Here is a 20,142-nt window from a genome sequence, read left to right on the forward strand (position 1 = left end):
TAAATGCAGGCCAGGAACGCCGCCTCTCAATCCGAAGAGAAGAAAATACAATAAGAAGGGATAGGGTAGGCTGTCAATGCAATAACATGAGTGGTGTGAATTTCGTCTGTCACAGTTGTTCGTCCGAGCTGCCCGAGTTTACGGACCTTCGGGATTAATGCTAGCCGGCAGAGTTTGGGTTTGTTAGGCAATAGAATTTCTAGAGAACAACGCGCACCGCCACAGCCTATGACGCTGACCAAGTCCATTTTGGGAAATCATGAAGAGTCGTTGTCAGGACCTACTACGGAGATCTCGTTGAGGGGTGTGGTAGACCCACGGTGGTAGGACAAGTACTATATTCAGCCTACTGTCACGTATCGTACATGTACATAACTTGAGATCGCGGTCTAGCTTTGCGCCAGACTCGTCAGGTTCTCATTTCTATCAGTCGTAAAGGTCCGTTTTCCCTTTGTGCCAAAACATCGTGGGTATGTCGTTGTTGTTACCGAGAAAAGGCTCAATTGCGTAATTCAAACAACGCTCCGACTTCAGACGAAACTCCCTCCTTCAGGACCAGAAGGTTTCCAACTCTGCCGTCGACCGGCAGCTCTTAACCGCCGCTCTTCTCTTTCTCTTTTGCTCTGCTCCTCAAATCGTCTTCGGGTGGCTTCTGCCTCAATGCTGTCTAGCCGAACTGCATCGTAGCTGTGGGCATTATTCACTCTTGCGTCCTCGGAGACTTGAGTCCGGTGATCGTCTCCACCTATCCTGGGCAAACCACTGTCTTGATGCCGGATCGTAATGCTCGGCGGGCTCATCGATGAACTCTGGAAACGGTCTGACACTGCTGGTGTGGCTCTGGCCTGTGTCGTCCCGCCGCCCACCATCGTCCCTGGAATTGCTCGGTCGTCGTTGCTGTCTGTCGGAGGTGAACTCCTCGTGAGCAAAGGTGGGGGTTGATATATCCTCGGCGGACTTGGCCTTCTCCGGGTGCTTGCCATCCCGGATGGTGGTGTCGAAGCTCGGATCGTCTCGGTCGACCGACTCACGGTGTTCATCATCTGCCAACCATCAACCTCGTCAGAATATGACAGAGAATGTTGAGGAGGAGAAGGGTGTTGATAAGGATAGTAATCATCAACGCTTGAAGCAGAGCTGGACAGAGAATGGGTGGGAGAATGGGCATAAGGAAAGGGTTGAGATGGGCGCTCAGGCGAGCGAGACGATTCATGCTCAAGCAAAGCAACGTGAGAATCACCCTTGACAAGTCCCAATCTTTCCTCCTCGGATGCATTCTTCATCGCCCGTCTTTGTTCATGGCTGCTAGTCCGATGTGAGAGATTTGGTCGAGAAAGCACCGGGTCAATCTCGGGAGTGCGGGAACTTGGTCGAAGGAAGTTGGTGAAAGAGAACTGGCGCCTTGCTTCGTGGGGTGGCTTGAGTGCAGGGGAGGATGACGGTTTGGCGGGTAGGGGTTTGGAGCGGGGCGAGGGTTGCGCTGCTATGCTGATCGCTCCTTCTTTCAAATGGCCTTGAGGGAGTCCATAAATCCGTTCTTGGGCATCTTCAAGGCTTCCTGGGCCATAGGGTATGATGGGTGACTCGGCTTTGGATGGAACGACCTTGATATCCGTCAAAGCAACGGGATGTATGGGGCTCCGTAGAGAATCTTGCGGCATGGTGGCATGGTGACGAGGACTGGGGTGACGAATCACGCTCTGAGCACGATTCCGAAGAGTTTCGAAGAATCCAGCTTCATCATGCTCGGCATCTTCTTGCTCTGGATCAGGAAAATGTGACATTCCCAGCGGTGGATGAACGGTCTTCCGTCGAACAACGGCGCCAGGTTCGCCAATTACTGTTTTTCGACGGCGGAGTCCATCCCATTCCACAATTTCGTTCTCGCGAAGTGGCTCGAGTTGGTCTTTGAGTTTGTCTTCCCGGAGCCGTCTGGCTTCCTCCTGTTCCATTTTTTGCCGCGAGACGGAGATCCTTCTGATTAGAGCCGCAGTGCCGCGAATAGCATCGGCCTTGGGCTCCGTCTCCGGCTGCTCCACCTCCGCAATCTCCCTGACTTGATTGAGATCACCCTTGAAGACCGCGGCATCCGGAACATCTTTCGCAGATTTGGACATTTGTAGAAGGACGACGCCGGCACATATCTGGAGAAACCCCATGATCACGGTGGTGATGGACACGGCTGTGCCCTTGAAACCTCGAAATAGGATGGCGGAAGTAATAATTGTGGCGCTGGTGAAGATGACATAATAGGTCGGAGTGACGAGAGCAGCATTGAAGATGTTCAGGGCTTTCTGGAAGGTATTAGCACCGGATAGTGTCTGGGAAAGAGGCATACTTGCATTGAGGTAGATGATTTCAGTTAGAAGAGTCGCAATCACAAACACCAGTAGAACGTAGAGGAACCATTGGTTGAATTGGGACTTTCCACCCACTTGGGCAACGACCGCACTTCCCAGTCCCTGGGTCGCTACGACACTAAGGCCACCGATCAAGCTGCAGATGCTGAGGTAGACCAACATGCTTTTCTTACCGTAGCGCGGCCCGGCCCACAAGGCGATGAATACGCATGCAACAATCACGACACCAGCATAGCTGAGGAAGCCTGGGGCGATGACAAAGTGCTGCATTTCTTGAATATCGGCGACAGCGCTTTGCTCGGGGGCGTTGAGAACAATGACAATGCTGCCGACGATGCAATTGAAGCAGCCCACTTTGCCCACGAAACTCAGGCGCTCCTTGAGAAAGATGGCAGAAAGAATGGTTGTGACCACAACACTTAGCGCCCCCAGGGGGGTGACGAGGATGGCGTCGACGAACGCATAAGCAACAAAGTTACAGATTTCGCCCAGGATCATCAGCGTCATGCCTCCCCACCACCAAACATTTTTGAGGTAGCCGTAACCCTCACCGGCTTCCTCATTATATTTGGCGTTCGCCTTGAGAAGTCCGGTCTTTTTCATCACAAATGAGATACCGATGAACAAGCCCGAAGCGACAGCCAGACTGAGTCCGATTGCTTTGTAGACAGGCGGACGGTTTGCTGCTGCGTCATTGGAATCGGTGGCGGTTGAATTGGTCGTCTCATTGCGGGCTATCAGGGTGTGAGCCACGGCCCATACCTGCGGAGGTACATTTTCCATGGTATGGATGTGTGCGGTTCGAACAACCGCGTGCGCGGGCCACCAACGTAGAATAGCGCTACGACGTCGAGGCCATGGACGCTGGTGAATCCTGTCGTGAGGCTTGCGTGAGTAAGCAGAGGATCTTTTTCAGAGCCACTTCGAAGTGCTCGGTTTGAATAATATAGTCTTTCAACGTCCAGGTCGTTCCGGGGGGTTTCGAATGCTTCTGTTAGCAGCGCGAGGAAGGAAGCGTTGGGTCCGGGCGTTCGAATGTGCAGACAGAGTCGTGGGGAATATCTTGTTGATATGCTGGCTGAGAGGGATTGGGGGTTCGATTGCGTCCTTTAGGAGCGTTCGAGTCGAGTGGTCCGGAACAGTTCCTGGGAGAACGGAGGCTGCGATAGATGTGAGGTGGTTAAAGCGTTACAAACTTACAGGAAAAGCATGGACAAGAAGACAGAGAAGGGGAACTTGGAACAGGTTGAAGATGTGACATGGGAAAGTAAGATCTACCAACCACTGACGCAGTTGTGGCTTGTATTAGCGCTTGGGGGGGATTTGGCAACAGAGGAAAAAGGTTGGCTGGCACGGACCCACTGCCTGGGCTACCCATCACGGCCCTGGAACAGACCCTCCAAAAGCCATAGCAGACCACCAGGGAAAAGCAGGGGAGGTCCGCTAGAAGGGCGACGTCTTGGACGTTTGGGGTCTGGGCCAGCCTTTTCGGGGGTCGGAGGGGCGCCACTAGGCTACGCAGGGGCCGTTGCTGGGGCTTTGGTGGCCCGTTATCGATACTCACCGGGGTCAACTCAGCCAGCACCCAACCACTCCTTGTCAGCAGTGGCTTTAACTACGAGTAGATATTATGTACCAGGACGAGTACTTCGTACGAGTTACTTGGTGGTTACTCGAATATATGGACATCGCATCAAGTACAACAGAGTGGTATTGAAAATATCTTTTCTGCAACCCACAATTTTCTTCTGCCTTTTCCGATCTCCAGAATGCTCCTTGTTTGTCGTCTTTCAGGCATATCATCCCAATCCAGCACTTGTACCGCGTGGCGTGGCCTCCCTCACGACTTACCTACGCGTCTCGTTCGACGTGGATCATATCCAAAACTTCGCCAGTCGCGGATTTGCGGCCGAACATTTCTTGTCACTGGTCGTGACCCGTCGTCGCACTGTTCTGTGATGCTGAAATAGTCGCGAGTGGAAAAACTCTCCTTTCTCCATGAACATCCACCTGTTTCAGATGTGCGTTCTCCTGTGTCTCAGATGGTTGAGCCCTGCAGACTGCTGAGGCTGTTGGACCCTTGAAACCGACTGATCCGTGAACGAGGCTACGCAGTAGTCTTTGTCATGGTCCCATTCCCAGCAAGCAGTAGTCGTCAAGTGACTCGGGTCAAGCAAGGTCCAAGGATCTGACACTTTTGTCATGTCTCGCTGAGTACCGAGTACATTGTGGTTCTTGTATCACCGAAACCCATTTAACTTCCCCGCATCCTCGATATGCTGTTGGGCGGAGAAATCCCACAACTGGTATCTCTATACCTCAGCAGCAACCAGCAGCAACCTAGAGGGCAATTGGTTTGATATGACATTGCGGACTTGGTCGTTCCATGACCTGATAAGGCGCCCTCCCCCCTATGGTGCCCTCCTCCGCCGTCTTCGCATGGCTCTTGTGCCAAGTAATTGTTAATACCGGCCAACAATACTCCGCAGGGTCTATCTTTCTCGCCCCGTTTTCAGCAAATCAAGATCTCGTGTCGATGACTTCCGGTAGGGTCTACATGGTCTATCGAGGGGCTTGCTTAGTCCGACTGCGTTCATCATCATGGGTGATGGCCATTGGCGACAGCAACGCCACCAGACGTCAAATCCGATAGAAAACCACTGATAAGGTCGGCAGAGGCAGTAGAGCTCTGTTAAGCTCCTGTCAAGCAGCCCACTTATCATTCGACAGCAGGGATTTGACCTCAGAGCGGCCTTCTCCCGGACGTCTCTGCGTTCGCGACGCCCTGGCATCGTTACACACCTGCTAGTTCGAGAAACGGACCACCCTACCTGCTGCTGGCAGACTTCCCCATACCCACCAGTTATCGCAAAGAGTGCCGCTCCCAGGACCTTGGTTCACCCGGTGAAGGCAAGCTTATCACGCGTGCCTCGCTAAAATATCGTCAGAACCGAATGAGTCTTGGATAGGAAAGGTAATAAAGCCCTGATCATGTCCCTTTTCCATGCGAATCTCATCCCAAGCTCGGTCGTTGCCACATTTCATCGAAACTCGAGCTTCTCTTCAACATGAGTGCCCCTCGCAAGCTTTCAGTGACCGTCATCGACGAGAACGCCGTTGGCGTAACATCCGTCCTCGCCAAACGTGGCACCCATGCTGTCTTGGAAGAAGGCGCCAGTCATGACGAGGTTACTTTGGGTGCTTTAGGATATAAACAAGAATTCAAGAGGTCAGTGTCTGGCCCCAGTCGTCTCATGCTAGCTGTCATGCTGACCAAACACCAGAGATTTCACGATCTGGGAATCGTTTTCAGTGTCGTTCTCCGTCCTAGGCCTTTTGCCTTCGATTGCGTCCACGATTGGCTACAGCTTGGGTTATTCGGGAACGGGCGGTGCCATTTGGGGGTGGCTCATTGCTGCGCTTTTTATTCAGGCCACCGCCTACACCATGGCCGAATTATGTTCAAGCATGCCTACCGCCGGCGGTCTTTACTACGCTTCCGCCGTTCTTGCTCCTGAGGGATGGGGACCGTTAGCGTCCTGGTTTGTTGGATGGTCCAATTTCTGCGGCTTCGTTACCGGCCCATGCTCCGTTAACTATGCTCTGGCTTCTATGCTCGTCACCTGTGGAATGATCGCTTATCCCGGCTACGAGCCGGAGACATGGCACATATACCTCACATTGCTCGCTATCCTGGTTATTAATGGTCTCATCACAATGCAGTCGACCTGGTTCATCGGCTGGGTCAATAAGATTGGGACGATATGGAACCTCATTGTCATACTAATTTTTGTCATCTGGTTCCCAGTGGGTTCGATTCATCACCCAAAGACCAATCACAGTCACTATGTATGGACCAGTTTCCCCAACGGCACTGAGTGGCCAATTGGCTGGTCTACCATCATGGGATTTCTCACCACCATCTGGACTCTGTCCGGGTATGATGCACCCTTCCACCTGTCGGAGGAATGCAGCAATGCCAACATTGCTTCCCCCCGAGCCATTGCCATGACCGCTCAATCAGGCCTGGTCTTGGGCTTTGCCATCATGTTGATCATCGTGTATACCGTCACCGACATAACCGATGTCGTGGCGGGTCAGTATGGGCAGCCGTTCGGTAGCCTGTGTCTGCAGGTTTTGGGCCAAAAAGCGGGCCTTGCCATGTTCTCCCTCAACATAATTGCTCAGTTCTTTGTCGGGGTTGGTTGTACCGTCACAGCGACTCGTGTGATATTCGCTTACTCTCGCGACGGCGCCATCGTGGGATCTCGGTGGTGGAGTCAGATCCATCCAAAAACCAGGACACCGGTTTACGCAACCTGGGGCGTTCTGTTGGTCGCGGCTCTGCTCGGGCTATTGATGTTTGCCAGCCCTGTCGCCATCGGTGCCGTGTTCAGCATTGGTGCCATCGCGCAGTATACGGCATTCACGACGCCTGTGGCATTGAAGTTGTTCTTCGATAATGGCAGATTCAAACCAGGTAAGCCGGGAGCACTCAAACTTCGCTTGGCTATGACTAAATCCAAATTTGCAGGCCCTTGGAACCTCGGGAAATACTCGAAGCCCTTAGGAGCAGTTGCCTTTGGTTGGTGGTTGTTGATTGTTCCGGCGCTGTGCTTTCCTGCGGTCAAGGGCAAAGACCTGACTCCACTGACGATGAACTGGACATGTCTCATCTATGGGGGCTCGATGTTTTTGGCCATGTCATGGTACGCGATCAACGGCCGAAAATGGTTCAAAGGGCCTCGTATCAATGTGCATTACACAGCAGGAGGGACGGAGATTCTCGATGGCGAATCTGCACACAGCAGTGAAGGAAAGCAGAAGGGAATTGAAGCAGCAGAAATCAAGTCGGAGGTGTAAGCAATGGTTTCACGAAGGTTGCCAGAGGCCAGTAATGTTTACTGCATTTTCCCTATTCCACCAGCTGCTACCAAGTACAATAACAGAGTGAATTTGTCAGAGTTTGTAGGAAATTGTGCCTGATCAGCAGCAGCAGGAGTAGGTGGAGTAGCAAATCACGCGGGTCGCCTGCCCTTGTAGCCGACCAGCCAGTCACTGCCCCGTTCAAACCTGCAGAGAGCCGTAGTTTCCGCTTGTGGTCCCGATCTCTGGTACTCGGTACTCGTACTTGTCCCGCAGCTCTGACTGGTTCCCCTCGCACTCACCACTCAACCCCAAGCACAAAGTTTTAGCATGAATGATGCCTAACGTCCCAAACCTGAATCCAAACACCTTTCATCCATGGTTCCTTTGTCGCCAAGTCGAACACGGTCGATCCCCTCTCCGAGGCCCCGATAGAATTCCTCGCACACAATTCTATTGTCCCACCTGTTCGCTAGCCGTTTGACAATTCAAAGGGCGGCCTAACAACTCCCAAGGACGGCGCCGTGGCATTACGACAATGACAATAATGCCCATGATGTCTAGCATCCTATCGCAGCGGCTGATCATCCTCAGCGATTCAAGTTCCCCCACTTCTTGATATTGATCAGGCTTTTCCATTCGCCTGCCCTTTTCCACTGAACTTCCGAACCAAACCCTCAATATCTGCTCGTTCCAGTCTCTTTCCGCAAGCAAGCCCTTCTACAAGAAGCATGCCGGATTCACTACTTTGGATTAACAAGGACAGTGGGTCGACAGTACTGTCGCGCAGTTCCAAGGCCGAAACTCGACAGATTCGAAAACATGTCCAACACGAAAGACAACTCAGAGCCAAAGCCGCTCATGACGCAGCTGCCAAGTCGACCCCTTCGGCAGAAAATAACCCTAAGAGAATCAGAGGAAAGGATCACGTTGACGCCGAACAGACACCAGTTCCGCTAGGACAGCCAGATCTTCGCCTGGATACAAATGTGCAAGTTCAAAGTCCTGATTACCCGCGTTCGCTCTTCCCGGCGTCTTTATCACCAACTGTCAGGTCCCCCATGACCCCTTCGACCCGAATCTTGCAGGCTGTAAGCACTTTCCCGGGACTTGAGCCCCAGGAGTTGCGCAGCTTGGTTTTCTTCTGCCAGAGAACCGCGCCCGAGTGGTCCGGTTGGAGAGACGCAATATTCTGGAACAAGCTCATCCTTCAGGCATGTCACATAAACCGCTCCATTCTCCACGGAGTAGTCGCCCTCGGCGCACTTCATGAATCGTCCGAGGTGGACGGAGAGTCAGATGAACGCTCGAATTTGCAAGAGTTGGCTCTCCACCAGAGCAGCAAGGCTTCTCGAATAGCGTATGAAACCGCAATGTCTGATATCGCCACTCTAATCTCGTGTGTCATCTTTATATGCCTTCAGAATCTCCAGGACAGCCACACCGCCTATCAACTACTGAAGTCGGGACATAGCTTGATTACCGACATTGACAAAAGACTAGGAACCGGTGATCTCAGCCTTTCTGACAGCGAAAAGACGGTCCTGAACAACTTCCTTCGCCCCATTATTGAGCGTCTGCGCATGAGGTTCTGCAGTATCGTCGACATCCCTTCTGCCTTGGCCCTCAGTGCCTCCATCAAACTGAGCAAGGTGGAGCATCGCTTGACGCTGCCAGAAATCCCCTACTGCTTTGGAAATCTCTTCGAGGCGCGCAACAAGCTTGAAGAAATTGTGGAGTGGGCGCAAGAGAATATAGACCCGTCGTTCGCGCCCAGTGAACAGCGGTCACAGGTGCAGGCTTTGCTGGCAAGCTGGAATGCCGCCCTCGAAGATACAAGGATCACTGCACTTGAGCGATATGATGCTTTGGTCACTTCGAAGAAGCTCCTGAGAGCCGCCGCACTGGTCGCCTCGATCCTGTTCGATACTCTGGGGACGAGTGAGGAATGCAGCTATGATCGCCACCTTGACAAATTCGCAGAAATTGTTGATCTTTACACTGAGGCCATCGGCAACCCTGCTAGAGCTTTTAGAAGAACTTCGTTCGGAATAGACTCCGGGGTGATCGATACCTTGGCCTTTGTTGCTGGAAGATGCCGCGATCCAATTGTTCGGAGAGCTGCCGTCCACTTACTAGCCCAAACAAACAGGACTGAAGGGGATCTTCAAGGCTGTACAGGTAGCACCATCTTGGAGGCACTCATGGAGCTGGAGGAGGACGGTGTCGTTGCGACGGAAGCAAGCCAGATTCCAGAATCCCAAAGGCTACGCATCTGGGAGGACCACCAATACTGGGATACCGGCAAAATTCAAATTTTCTTCGTCAAGTGGCCTTACGACCCCTCATTGGGTGCTGAAATCAAGACGGCTTCTGTCTACCTGCCGATGAAGGCGCTGAGGACTGCAAAGGAAAAGGCGACTCCCGGCAGCCCGACAGGATTGCCCAATGTCAAGTATGGTCGGGGGGTCGGCGCGTTTCTGGAAGAAGGCACCCAAACCTACCATCAGATCACATTGTCTTCCTTTTTCATGCCGATGCCGAGGCTCTGAAGCTCTAGCAGTTGCTGTGGAAAGTCCGAAGCACGCGGAGGAGACAGTTTGCCTCCGTTCTTCTGCTAGCCATCCAGACTGTGTTTCCTCCAGGAAGTGACTAGAATGCAAGCCCAGCAGGTGTGTGATGCCGGGGATGCACAACGTCAGTTTTCAGCAGAGCACCAGTTCATAGAGGACTGCGTATTCCGCTAGCTCACTCGCTCACCATTTGTCGCTAACTAACTCTAGTCCACCCCCTCTCCGGTGGGAAATGAACGAGTGTCGCGGGGACCGGATATACAAGCATCAAGCCAGCTACTTACCTGGGAATAGTTGCGAGATCTACTGGAATTTGCCGATTGGTCTGCTTCTTGGCTACGACCCGTCCTATGAGATCAGTGCTCCATCTCGTTGTCGTGAGGTGTTTTTGGTCAAGGCCAGACGATCGTACGGTATTCATGAGGACACCCCAGCACCGACTGGAAGTGGTTCTCTTTCTAACACCAGAATCTAGGCGATATCTAAGGGATGCATAAAGAGCTACCTGGAGGAACTACCGCATAGCGTAGCACCTGAAGCCAACTCCGAACCACCGTCGCCGAAAAGCGAACTCGACCACATGTTTGCGCAAGTAGGACAGCTGATTTTGACGCCCAGCCCAACATAAATACCACGTTGACTGGAAAGATATCTCCCAGGGGTTTGTCAATTTCTCCCAAGACTCAATATGTCGTCTAAATATGGTTATCTGCCTTCGTACCAAGCTCGCGAAGTCGAAAAGCATGAGGCAAATTGGCGCGACATCCCCAATGCTAATCGCAACTTTACGAAAGCCGAGGTAGTCATTGTTGGTGGAGGAATATCTGGAATGTGCATGGCAATCGATCTTTTAGTCACCCAGAGGGCCAAGAACATAATACTCCTGGAGAAGGGAGGTGGTTTCGGGGGAACTTGGTTAGTACCTCAACAACCACACCACGGATGATACTAATGAAAGCCAGGAGAGATAACAGATATCCTGGTTGCTGTTGTGATGTCTTCAGCGTGCTTTACTCCTACTCATTTGCACAGAACCCCCGATGGTCTCATCGTTATCCGGGCCAGGAAGAGATTCTGGTTAGTTCTTTCTCCTCGTATGTGCTTGTATACTGAGGGTCACCAGGACTACCTGACCAGCGTCGCTCAAAAATATGGACTTTATAAGTATACTCGGTTCCACACAACCGTCGAGGCTGCCAACTGGAATGATAGATGCCTCAAGTGGGAAATAACAGTGACTGTAGGCGAAGGGAAAGAATCCGAGTTCACCCCTACCTATCAAATCACCAGTGACTTCTTGGTGGCGGCGACTGGCCAACTCAACAATCCCAAAGGAATGGATACTCCCGGATACAACGATTATCAGGGGAAGATCATGCATTCCGCCAGATGGGACTGGAGCTATGACTTGAAAGGAAAGAAAATTGCTGTCATTGGGACCGGTAAGACGCTTTGCTCTGATCCTTGCTCTTCTGACTGACACGTCACAGGCGCCACGTCTGCACAGATCGCTCCAGAAATCGCAAGACTGGCATCTGAGATTACCATCTGTCAGAGAACACCCGCTTGGGTTATTCCACGCCATGATGAGAAGATTCCCCACTGGCAGCAAACCCTACATACATATCTCCCCCCAGCACGCTGGCGAGCTCGAGCGGAGGCCATGGACTTTCGGGAATCTTTTCACTCCGCAGTCACCCAAGCTGACTCGGCTTATGCCGATCTGATGAGATCTATGAACTACAATCTCTTGAGGGAACAGCTGCCTAATCGTCCTGACCTTTGGGATAAATTGTCCCCTAGATACCATCCTGGATGCAAGAGGACTGTGATCAGTGACGACTACTACCCTACTTTTTTGAGGCAAAATGTCAAATTGGAGACCGACAAGATCGAACGATTTACGCGAGACGGAATCAAGTTCCAAGGCCATGACTCGGCAGAAAAGTTCGACTTGATCGTGATGGCGACTGGATTTGATACATTCTCATTCTTGTCGCCCATTGGCATCACCGGGCGCAACCGCAGGCGGCTGGAGGACATCTGGGCGAAAGCGACTTATGCTTACAAAGGCGTGACGGTGCCAGATCTTCCGAATTTTGGCATGCTGTATGGGCCAAACACAAATCTCTCCCATAACTCTTTGATACTTGTTATCGAAGCGCAGACAAAGTACATCTCAGTCCTTGTCAATAAGGTCCTGCAGGCTAGACGCACAGGTGGCGGACTGGCATTGTGTCCATCGGAAGAGAAGACTCTCAGCTATTGGCTCGACCTGCAAAAAGCGCTGCAACAGACATCGTTCGCTGACCCGAATTGTAACAGCTGGTGGAAAAGAGCCGACGGTCTCATCACGAACAACTGGGCGGGAACAGCCATTGATTACCAGAAAAATTTGGCAACAGTAGAGTGGACAGACTATGATGCGTTCGGCATGGGAGGCTCTGAGGTTGCCATGTTCGGGACAGCCGATAAAGCCACCAAGATCCGAAGAGTTGTGGAGGAGACCAGACTGAGCAGGACTTCTTTGGGGCTTCTCCTTGTGGGTATTGTTGGATTTATCCTACAGAGTATCGCTTGGACAGCGTGGAAATAACGATGAGGTACTACGAGTGCCTATGTCAAGAATGATACTCTTCGTTTCGAAAATCGTGGCCTGCATTTTGAGGAGCTGTGTCTTCAAGACTGCGAGAGCATTCTTAGCCGGTCAGCTTCAATGCTCGTTACATCTGGTATTTCGGTAAGCTCAAGAACTTGTGTTGTCCGAGGCTTGTTGACTATCGAGAGGGTGTGTTTCCTGCTGTAGTCGCTCATGCTTAGTTCGTATTAAATGAAGCTGGATATCAGAGCCGAAGGTGGGCCTACCAAGTGATGTAAGTGCGCAATCCAATCTACTGCGCCCAGATCATCGAAAATATGTGCAAAATCTGTGGTCGTTTCTTCAGTCCAGCTATCTTGTATTCCGTCCTGCAAAGGGATTTGTTCGACCCCCCGTGAGACACTGTGGGCGTCGTCACCATAAGCTGATCCATGCGTCGACAGACGGCGGCACGTTTCTTGCCGCAGCTCCTCCAAAACAATGGCATACCTTGTCCCTGGTGAGTTCTCCCTAGCAGCCGCTGCGAGCCTCTGCTGACAGCTCTCTGCCATGGCGAACCAGTCTCTCTCCTTGCCAGAAGCGAGAAACGATGACTGAATACCTGTCTCGTCCGAAGCAAAGGCTGCTGGGGTGGAGACTAACTTCTGGTGCTGTTGTATCGTGTAGATGTAGACGACTGCCACGGCACAGAACGAGATATACTGTGTGAACCACCAGGAATGGAAAGCAATGCCATTACCATCGAAACTTTTCAGAACATCCACCACGCTGCGAGCAGCGGCAACGCAGTCGTGAATATAGCGGACGGCTTGTTGCGTCAAATGAGGTGGGTTCGAGGCGGTTGCAAAATTGTTCAAAAGAAATGGCCTGTTGGCGTGAATAGCGGCGTGGGCGTGTGCCAGGAAAAGAGTAACTGACTGTCGTTGAAACTTGGGGATCAGACTCGAGGCAGGAATCATACCGAGGAATGGCGGCAGCTCCCCTTTCCATGCTGCCAGGTCTGCAGATATACTTTGGGCTTGTGAGAGTCTTTCGTCTTGACCTATTCGCCGCAGAGGGTATACTTGAGCAGAGCTTTGGGCACTGATCCGGGCAAGCCTGAACTCGGATTTAGCAATTCCATCACTCGACAACGAGGCTGAGGGAGGAGATACTTGATATGCATGATGGGTGCGTCCATGTCACAGTCAAAATGACCTCCCCTGGGCTCAATGCCTTCAAACGTCAACTCATCATCATGTACTCTTGCTGGAAAGTCCTGATCAGCATCAAAATCTTGGAGAGTCCGTGGACGGCCACCCATAACGCTGAGATACCGATCTAGAACATAGGCGACCCAAAATGCTCGCTTGCGACACTCATGTTCGATGGCTCCGATTTCCGATCTGTAGCCTCCTGGCCGCTTACGGCGATGAAGGCCCAGGGTGATGATTAATGCGACCGTGGCCCCGAATTTCGAGTAGACTTCGTTTGCATGTCGACTGGATAAGAGGTGCAGACATTCGACAAGCCTCGCCTGGACCGAGTCCAGAGTTGGTGCACCACGTTCTCGCTGCAAGCGTCTTTGCGCAGCCTCGAGGAGCAATTCACTGTCGTCACTCTAAGAGTCAGCGACGTGGCAAGAACAAAGTCGGTTACTTGAAAGCACCTTTGTCTGTAGTCTCCGAAAACGCCGTCTGCGCCACAATCGGAGGCAGCCACCGCAAAAATCATTAACAAGAGCGTGACTTGGCTTTGAGATATAGTGCTGTGAGCAGTATGTGGCTCACTTGGCTGTTGATACAGCATATTGACCAGGTTCGTGACTGCACCCTTGTGGAGGAACCGGAAGAAAGGCGTGGCGATTTCAAAATATCTCTCGACTAGGTTATAGGCCTGAGACTTTGACGGCATGCGGAAACGCTCATCTGCGAGGCGCATTTCATTGCCGTCGGTCACCAAAAGAGGCTCCTCAGCTGACATCTCCTTTTCCAGAGTCTTTGATATGCTTGAGGCGTGGTTCTCCCGGATGCGTTTCCAGGCTCTTTCCAGGAAGGTAATTGGAGAAGAAGGCCCATGATACTGGCCGCCAATATTCGTACTGGGGACTGGCGAGTTCCGTGATGAGACATGTGCCGCGTGTCCAGAACCAGAGTGCTCATTGGAGTTGTCCACATGTTGACGGGACTTCGTTGAAATGATCGAGCCTCGACTCAGTATGGAAGGGATATCATCCAGTTCATCCTGTGAACCAGGGCAGACCTCACCCTGAGCAGCCACTGAAGCCGTTGGTACTGTGGGTAGGCGACCCCTGGTGTAGCTGGCAAAATAATCACAGGAAAGGTGTAGGTGTCTGCAACGGACACATGGTTGATCTCCCGAGCAGCGTGTCCTCTTTCTGTCCCTGCGTGTCAGCAGCGAAATATGGCAACGTAAATACCGTTGACAGCTCACTGTTTGCAAGCATCGCATGCTCTGCTGACCTTGGTTCTTCTGGCCTTGGCACTGCCGCCGTTTCTGCTTCCCGTCAACCCCATTGAGCTTCGCCTCACACGGGAATTCTGGTGCTCAGGCCTGCATTTGTCACCAAGAAAGATTGCCGCTTCCTGCAAGTTGGGACTGAAACCGGTACTGCCAATCTCGAAGCTGTAGGAGGCGGGGGACATAGCGTCATTTACTCCAGAAGCCGGGATCAGGTTCTGTAGCGAAGGTGCAGGTGGTAGCATGAATCGACCCGGTGATCTCTCAGTGTCCATTTGGGCAGGCTCATTTGCACAGAGGAAGAATTGGCTCGACGCGGATATGTGATGGAAAACATTCCCAGGATCACGGAAAACATTTTTGTTGGCGGAGAATGAATCTTTAGCCTGCTATTGAAATTAGCCCTGGTATCCTGGGGGCGAATGGGGTAAAACAGCCTTCGGATTTCTCACCAAATCCCATGCGGCGATATTCCGTTGGAGCAGTTTTCCGCGGTTCAAGGGGAATTCTCAGACTCATATCGTTCTTGGAAGCGGCTAAGATGAATGCTGGATGATGGAGCAGAAGTCCTAAGTTGCAAATAAAGAAGCTGCTCAACCGAATCCATAGCACTCCAAGCACTTCTCGATACGAGCTGAGTCCTACCACCACCACTTCATCAGTCTTCTTAGTATTGCTCCGTCAATGAGCTCTGCATGTAAGATTGATCCTTGACACAGTATAGAGCAACATGGGCCCCCTTGGCATCTCTTTTCCAACTTTCAGCGACCTGTCTGTCGGTCAAGCTGCCCACTACATTGCAGTTTTGACGCTCTTCGTCCCATTGTTATACCTGGTCATCAACGAATTGATCCGCTACTCTGTGAGGCTCCCCGGTATACCTGGACCAGTCGGTCTGCCGCTTGTAGGAAATCTGTGGTCCATCCGGAAGAATGCTGCAGAGCAGTATCGGATCTGGTCCAAGAGATACGGATCCGTGTATCAAGTGTCACTTGGAAATGTGCCTATAATTGTTGTCAACTCTGCGGAATCAGCAAGAGGCCTCTTTGGTCAACACACTTCCGCGTTGAGCTCAAGACCAGAGTTTTATACTTTTCACAAAGTACGTATGCGAGGCACGTCGTCTTGGATGGGTCGAGAGCTGATATAGGAAAAGGTCCTCACGGGCGCAGCAACCACTGTTGGTACCACTCCATACAGTGACAGCCTGAAAAGACGACGGAAAGTGACAGCGACAGCACTTAATCGCCCTTCTGCCCAAAGATACGTCGCCCACCTCGACCTCGAAACGAGGGAGTTCTGCAAAGACTTACTTGTCGAGGGTCAATGGGGCAAGAAGGCATTTGATTGTTATCCAAGTGCACAACGTCTCAGCTTGAGTCTTGCATTAACCACCAACTGGGGTATTCGGATGGAATCTCGCGATGACAGGCTGTTCAACGAGGTAATTGAAGTGGAGGACCAGGTAAGCCGTTTCAGGAGCGTTACTGGGAACTTACAAGATTATATTCCGCTCCTGAGGCTCAAACCGTTCAATCAAACGGTGATGAAAGCTAAAGCTACACGCCATCGACAAGATGCCTACCTCGATCAGCTGAATCGAGGTCTTCTCGACCGTATGGAAAAGGGGATTCAGAGCCCCTGCATTCAAGAAACGATCATTAATGACCCGGACATCCGACTCAACGAAGAAGAAGTCACCAGCATAAACCTGACTATGATATCTGGCGGTCTCGACACGGTCACTACAGCCGTTGCTTGGCTTATAGCGGTTTTGGCTAAACGCCCTGATATTCAAGAAGCTGCTTATGAAGCAATTCAAGAGCTGCATGGTGCTGAAAGTCCCCTTTGCGACGCCAATGATGACCAAAAGATCCCTTATATTGTGGCGCTGGTGAAGGAAGGGTTGAGGATGTATACCGTTCTCAGACTCAATTTGCCACGGACTTCTATCAAAGATATCACTTACGATGGCATGAATTTTCCTAAGGGAACAACGTTCTTTTTAAATGCTCATGCCTGCAATATGGGTAGGACATCTTTTCCTTTCCATCTCATGCCTCCCGCTGACAGAATCGCTGAAGATCCCAAATTATGGCACGATCCTGAGGTCTTCCGACCAAGTCGCTGGCTAGAACAACCAGATGCACCTCTGTTCACATATGGTGTTGGCTATCGTATGTGTGCTGGGTTCTTGCTCGCCAACCGTGAGCTCTATCTCATTGTTATGCGACTTATTTGCTGCTTCAAAATTGGGCTTGAAGGTGATGTGGACCTTGACCCGGTTCGTGGTACCGCCGATTCATCCAAGCTGGTCGCACAGCCTCATCGTTTCCGCGCAACGTTTGTTCCAAGGGATGCGGTACTACTCCGAAAGGTGCTAGGAGAGACTTCCTCGATTCAATGAGAAAAGAGACATGTCTGAATCAATAACTTTGGTGGAGAGGGTAGATAGAGCAGTGAGGTTCTGCTGCTGGATTGCTGCCAGATGGTATATTCATTTGAAGAGACGGTCTTGCCACCGACTCCCATCCATGTCATTCTCAATTCAGGCCTAGAGTCCGGGCCGACATGACCCCAGAATGGCTGCAGTCGATATCCACCCTGTGGGAAATAGTTTTGATTCGCACCAACCAAACACAAATCCGCGTCTTTTGAAAATGTCGGAAAAGGCATTGCTTTTCCAGCCGCACGTCAATCAGCAAATCCTGAAATCCAGGGTTGGATTACGACCAGGATGATACCCAATCACCATCCCGGATTCCATGTGGTATGATCTTACAACCGGGGATGAACGGAGAACTACCCCGGCGGGTGTTATGGTTGTTGTCTGCTACTACCTACCGTGTGAGGGTATAATGCATTGCCGACGGAATCCCTCTGCAGGTCTCATGCATTCCATCGGTCTCCCCACAGGTTTGAATCGTTCTAGACTTGGAATATATTGACATTGGTTCCCAGTGTCCAATTCCCGCTCCGGGTCACTTCTTGTGTTTTGCAGGAGCTCATCCGTCAACCTCTTTGCATTTGCGAGACCACCGACAGCATGGCTTCTATCCTTAAAAAGATCATTCGCAATGACGCTATGAAGGAAGATCCTGTCGAGATCTATGGATGGAGATCTTTCGTGCTGACCTTGACAGTATGTGCCATTTATCATATTCGAGTCCCAAGGCTGCATTCTCTTACAATCCACATTCTGAAGTGCGCAGGCACTGACTTCATTCTTCGCAGGCATGTATGTCCGGCATGCTCTTTGGTATGGACACGGGTATCATTGGCGGTGTCATCGTTCTCCCTGCTTTCACCAAGTCAGTTGGCTCAATCCTCCTTGGGCACAAAGCAATTGACAAGGGCGTAGGAAGTATCATTTTGATGGCCTCAGCAAAAACGATGCCGCAACCCTCTCGGCCAACATTGTCTCGTTCCTCCAGCTCGGGTGCATATTCGGCGCTTTACTTGCATACCCTTTCGCCGACCGATATGGACGACGTGCTTCCTTGATGGGTTCTGCCTTCATCGGCCTGGTGGGAATTGTCATGCAATTTGCTGCCTCGGGTTACCTAGGGTGCATGTATACAGCTCGGTACGTCTCACACCAACGACACTCGGATAGATATCATCATCTGACCACCCTGTAGGCTTATTGCTGGCCTTGGAGCAGGAGCGTGCTCAATGATTGCTCCTCTTTATGTCTCCGAGAACGCTCCTCGGGCTCTCCGGGGTGCGCTTACTGGAACCTTTCAGTTCTTCAACACTTTCGGTGTGATGCTTGCATTTTGGATCGACTATGGTGCCGAACTCCACCTTACCGGCTCCAGCTCCTACATAGTTCCTCTAGCAACACAAGGAATACCGGCAATCCTTTTGATCGTTGGCATGTTCTTCATGAATGAATCCCCTCGCCATCTCGCCAAGCAGGACGAATGGGAAAAGGCCAAAAAGGTCCTGTCTTTGGTTCGGAATCTTCCCGAGGACCATCCCTATTTGCAGAGCGAGTTTCAAGACATTGCCATCCAACTTGAGCGCGAACGCTTATTGATCAACGGCGCAGGCTGGCGAGCTCTACAACGTGAGATGTGGACGATACCTGGCAACCGGAAACGAGCCTTGATCAGCTTTGTCCTCATGATGTTCCAGAATTTGACCGGTTCAAATGCGATCAATTACTACGGTGAGGCCCATGGGCTTATGGCTGGTTGGTCGTGTTAAGATCTGACTGGTTGTTTTCTAGCACCCACAATCTTCAAGAACATAGGGATCACAGGGACTTCAGTGAGCCTTCTGGCGACCGGAATTTACGGAATTGTGAAGATGTGCTCGTGTGCGACCTATCTGATATTCTTTGCTGATTCGCTGGGGCGAAGACGATCTCTCCTTTGGACTGCCATTGCCATTGCCTGCGACATGATGTACATTGGGCTCTACGTTCGCATCTCGCCGCCCAAACCTGGTGTGCCGATCTCGGGTGCCGGATACTTTGCGCTTGTCTGCATCTACTTGTTTGCAGTCTTCTTCCAAATGGGATGGGGGGCGACACCCTGGATATATGTGTCAGAAATTCCCAGTGCACGACTGCGCTCTATGAACGTGTCCATCGCTGCATCCTCCCAGTGGCTCTGGAACTTTGTCATTGCAAGAGCCGTGCCAAATATGTTGGTGAACATGGGGAGTAATGGATATGGGTGAGTCCATTGTCAAAGCATCGAAGGAAGCCCACCAATATTACCCGGTCGCTAACGTGTGGATGCAGAACCTACATATTCTTCAGCGTCTGCTGCCTCTGTTCATTTGTGTTTGTGTGGTTCTTTGTTCCAGACACTAAAGGTGCGTACACGGGAGAAGTAGAAAAGACTCTACCCATCTAACCCATTGATAGGGATGTCTCTGGAACAGATGGATGACTTGTTCGGAGTGACCGAGCTCGTCCATCAAAAAGTTGGAGGTGAGCCGGCCATGACCCATGATGGGGAGACGAAAAGCACCCATGGGGTCGAGACTCTTGTGGAGAATGTTGGCAAGGTGTAATTGAAGCAGACAGAGCAGCCATGCTGCCATGGTAGGAGGAGAAAATGGCGGCAGGATCTGGGATGGTCTCTGGACGACAACCAGTACTCTCTGCTAAGCACTCCTATGAAAAGTTCTTATCGTGCCTAATTCAGGTTGTACTTAACAAGCTCCCCGACCGTGTATATACCTAGGTGGATTTGTGCCTTCCTAGAATCCGTGCATTCAGAGTACCTGATTCATTCAGCACTACCACATCTTCACCTCCACCGGGCCC

General features: G+C 51.5%; 7 protein-coding genes across 7 annotated transcripts; 5 read left to right on the forward strand and 2 right to left on the reverse strand.

Annotated features, from left to right (window-relative positions):
• Positions 1-530: 530 nt before the first annotated feature.
• AYO21_09835 (hypothetical protein) lies at positions 531-3,143 on the reverse strand (the record flags this gene model as incomplete). The annotated part of the gene is made up of 1 exon (XM_022659764.1): positions 531-3,143. The coding sequence occupies one exon, from the start codon at positions 3,141-3,143 to the stop codon at positions 531-533; it is 2,613 nt and encodes an 870-aa protein (XP_022507927.1).
• Positions 3,144-5,428: 2,285 nt separating this feature from the next.
• AYO21_09836 (hypothetical protein) lies at positions 5,429-7,223 on the forward strand (the record flags this gene model as incomplete). Its single annotated transcript, XM_022659765.1, has 3 exons — positions 5,429-5,589; positions 5,645-6,840; positions 6,895-7,223. The coding sequence occupies 3 exons, from the start codon at positions 5,429-5,431 to the stop codon at positions 7,221-7,223; spliced, it is 1,686 nt and encodes a 561-aa protein (XP_022507928.1).
• A 734-nt stretch (positions 7,224-7,957) lies between these two features.
• Positions 7,958-9,778, forward strand: AYO21_09837 (hypothetical protein; the record flags this gene model as incomplete). Its single annotated transcript, XM_022659766.1, has 1 exon — positions 7,958-9,778. One exon carries the CDS (start codon positions 7,958-7,960, stop codon positions 9,776-9,778), a length of 1,821 nt encoding a protein of 606 aa, XP_022507929.1.
• A 709-nt stretch (positions 9,779-10,487) lies between these two features.
• On the forward strand, positions 10,488-12,395 carry AYO21_09838 (hypothetical protein; the record flags this gene model as incomplete). Its single annotated transcript, XM_022659767.1, has 4 exons — positions 10,488-10,714; positions 10,804-10,876; positions 10,923-11,241; positions 11,290-12,395. The coding sequence occupies 4 exons, from the start codon at positions 10,488-10,490 to the stop codon at positions 12,393-12,395; spliced, it is 1,725 nt and encodes a 574-aa protein (XP_022507930.1).
• A 230-nt stretch (positions 12,396-12,625) lies between these two features.
• AYO21_09839 (hypothetical protein) lies at positions 12,626-15,133 on the reverse strand (the record flags this gene model as incomplete). Its single annotated transcript, XM_022659768.1, has 4 exons — positions 12,626-13,496; positions 13,553-13,987; positions 14,047-14,621; positions 14,861-15,133. 4 exons carry the CDS (start codon positions 15,131-15,133, stop codon positions 12,626-12,628), a joined length of 2,154 nt encoding a protein of 717 aa, XP_022507931.1.
• A 455-nt stretch (positions 15,134-15,588) lies between these two features.
• AYO21_09840 (hypothetical protein) lies at positions 15,589-17,265 on the forward strand (the record flags this gene model as incomplete). The annotated part of the gene is made up of 2 exons (XM_022659769.1): positions 15,589-15,960; positions 16,015-17,265. The coding sequence occupies 2 exons, from the start codon at positions 15,589-15,591 to the stop codon at positions 17,263-17,265; spliced, it is 1,623 nt and encodes a 540-aa protein (XP_022507932.1).
• Positions 17,266-17,904: 639 nt separating this feature from the next.
• On the forward strand, positions 17,905-19,886 carry AYO21_09841 (hypothetical protein; the record flags this gene model as incomplete). The annotated part of the gene is made up of 7 exons (XM_022659770.1): positions 17,905-18,000; positions 18,093-18,169; positions 18,220-18,444; positions 18,500-19,032; positions 19,093-19,543; positions 19,612-19,685; positions 19,738-19,886. The coding sequence occupies 7 exons, from the start codon at positions 17,905-17,907 to the stop codon at positions 19,884-19,886; spliced, it is 1,605 nt and encodes a 534-aa protein (XP_022507933.1).
• Between the last annotated feature and the right edge of the window lie 256 nt (positions 19,887-20,142).

This window comes from Fonsecaea monophora (assembly GCF_001642475.1).
Source record: "Fonsecaea monophora strain CBS 269.37 chromosome Unknown Scaff103, whole genome shotgun sequence".
Classification (NCBI taxonomy): Eukaryota; Fungi; Ascomycota; class Eurotiomycetes; order Chaetothyriales; family Herpotrichiellaceae; genus Fonsecaea; species Fonsecaea monophora.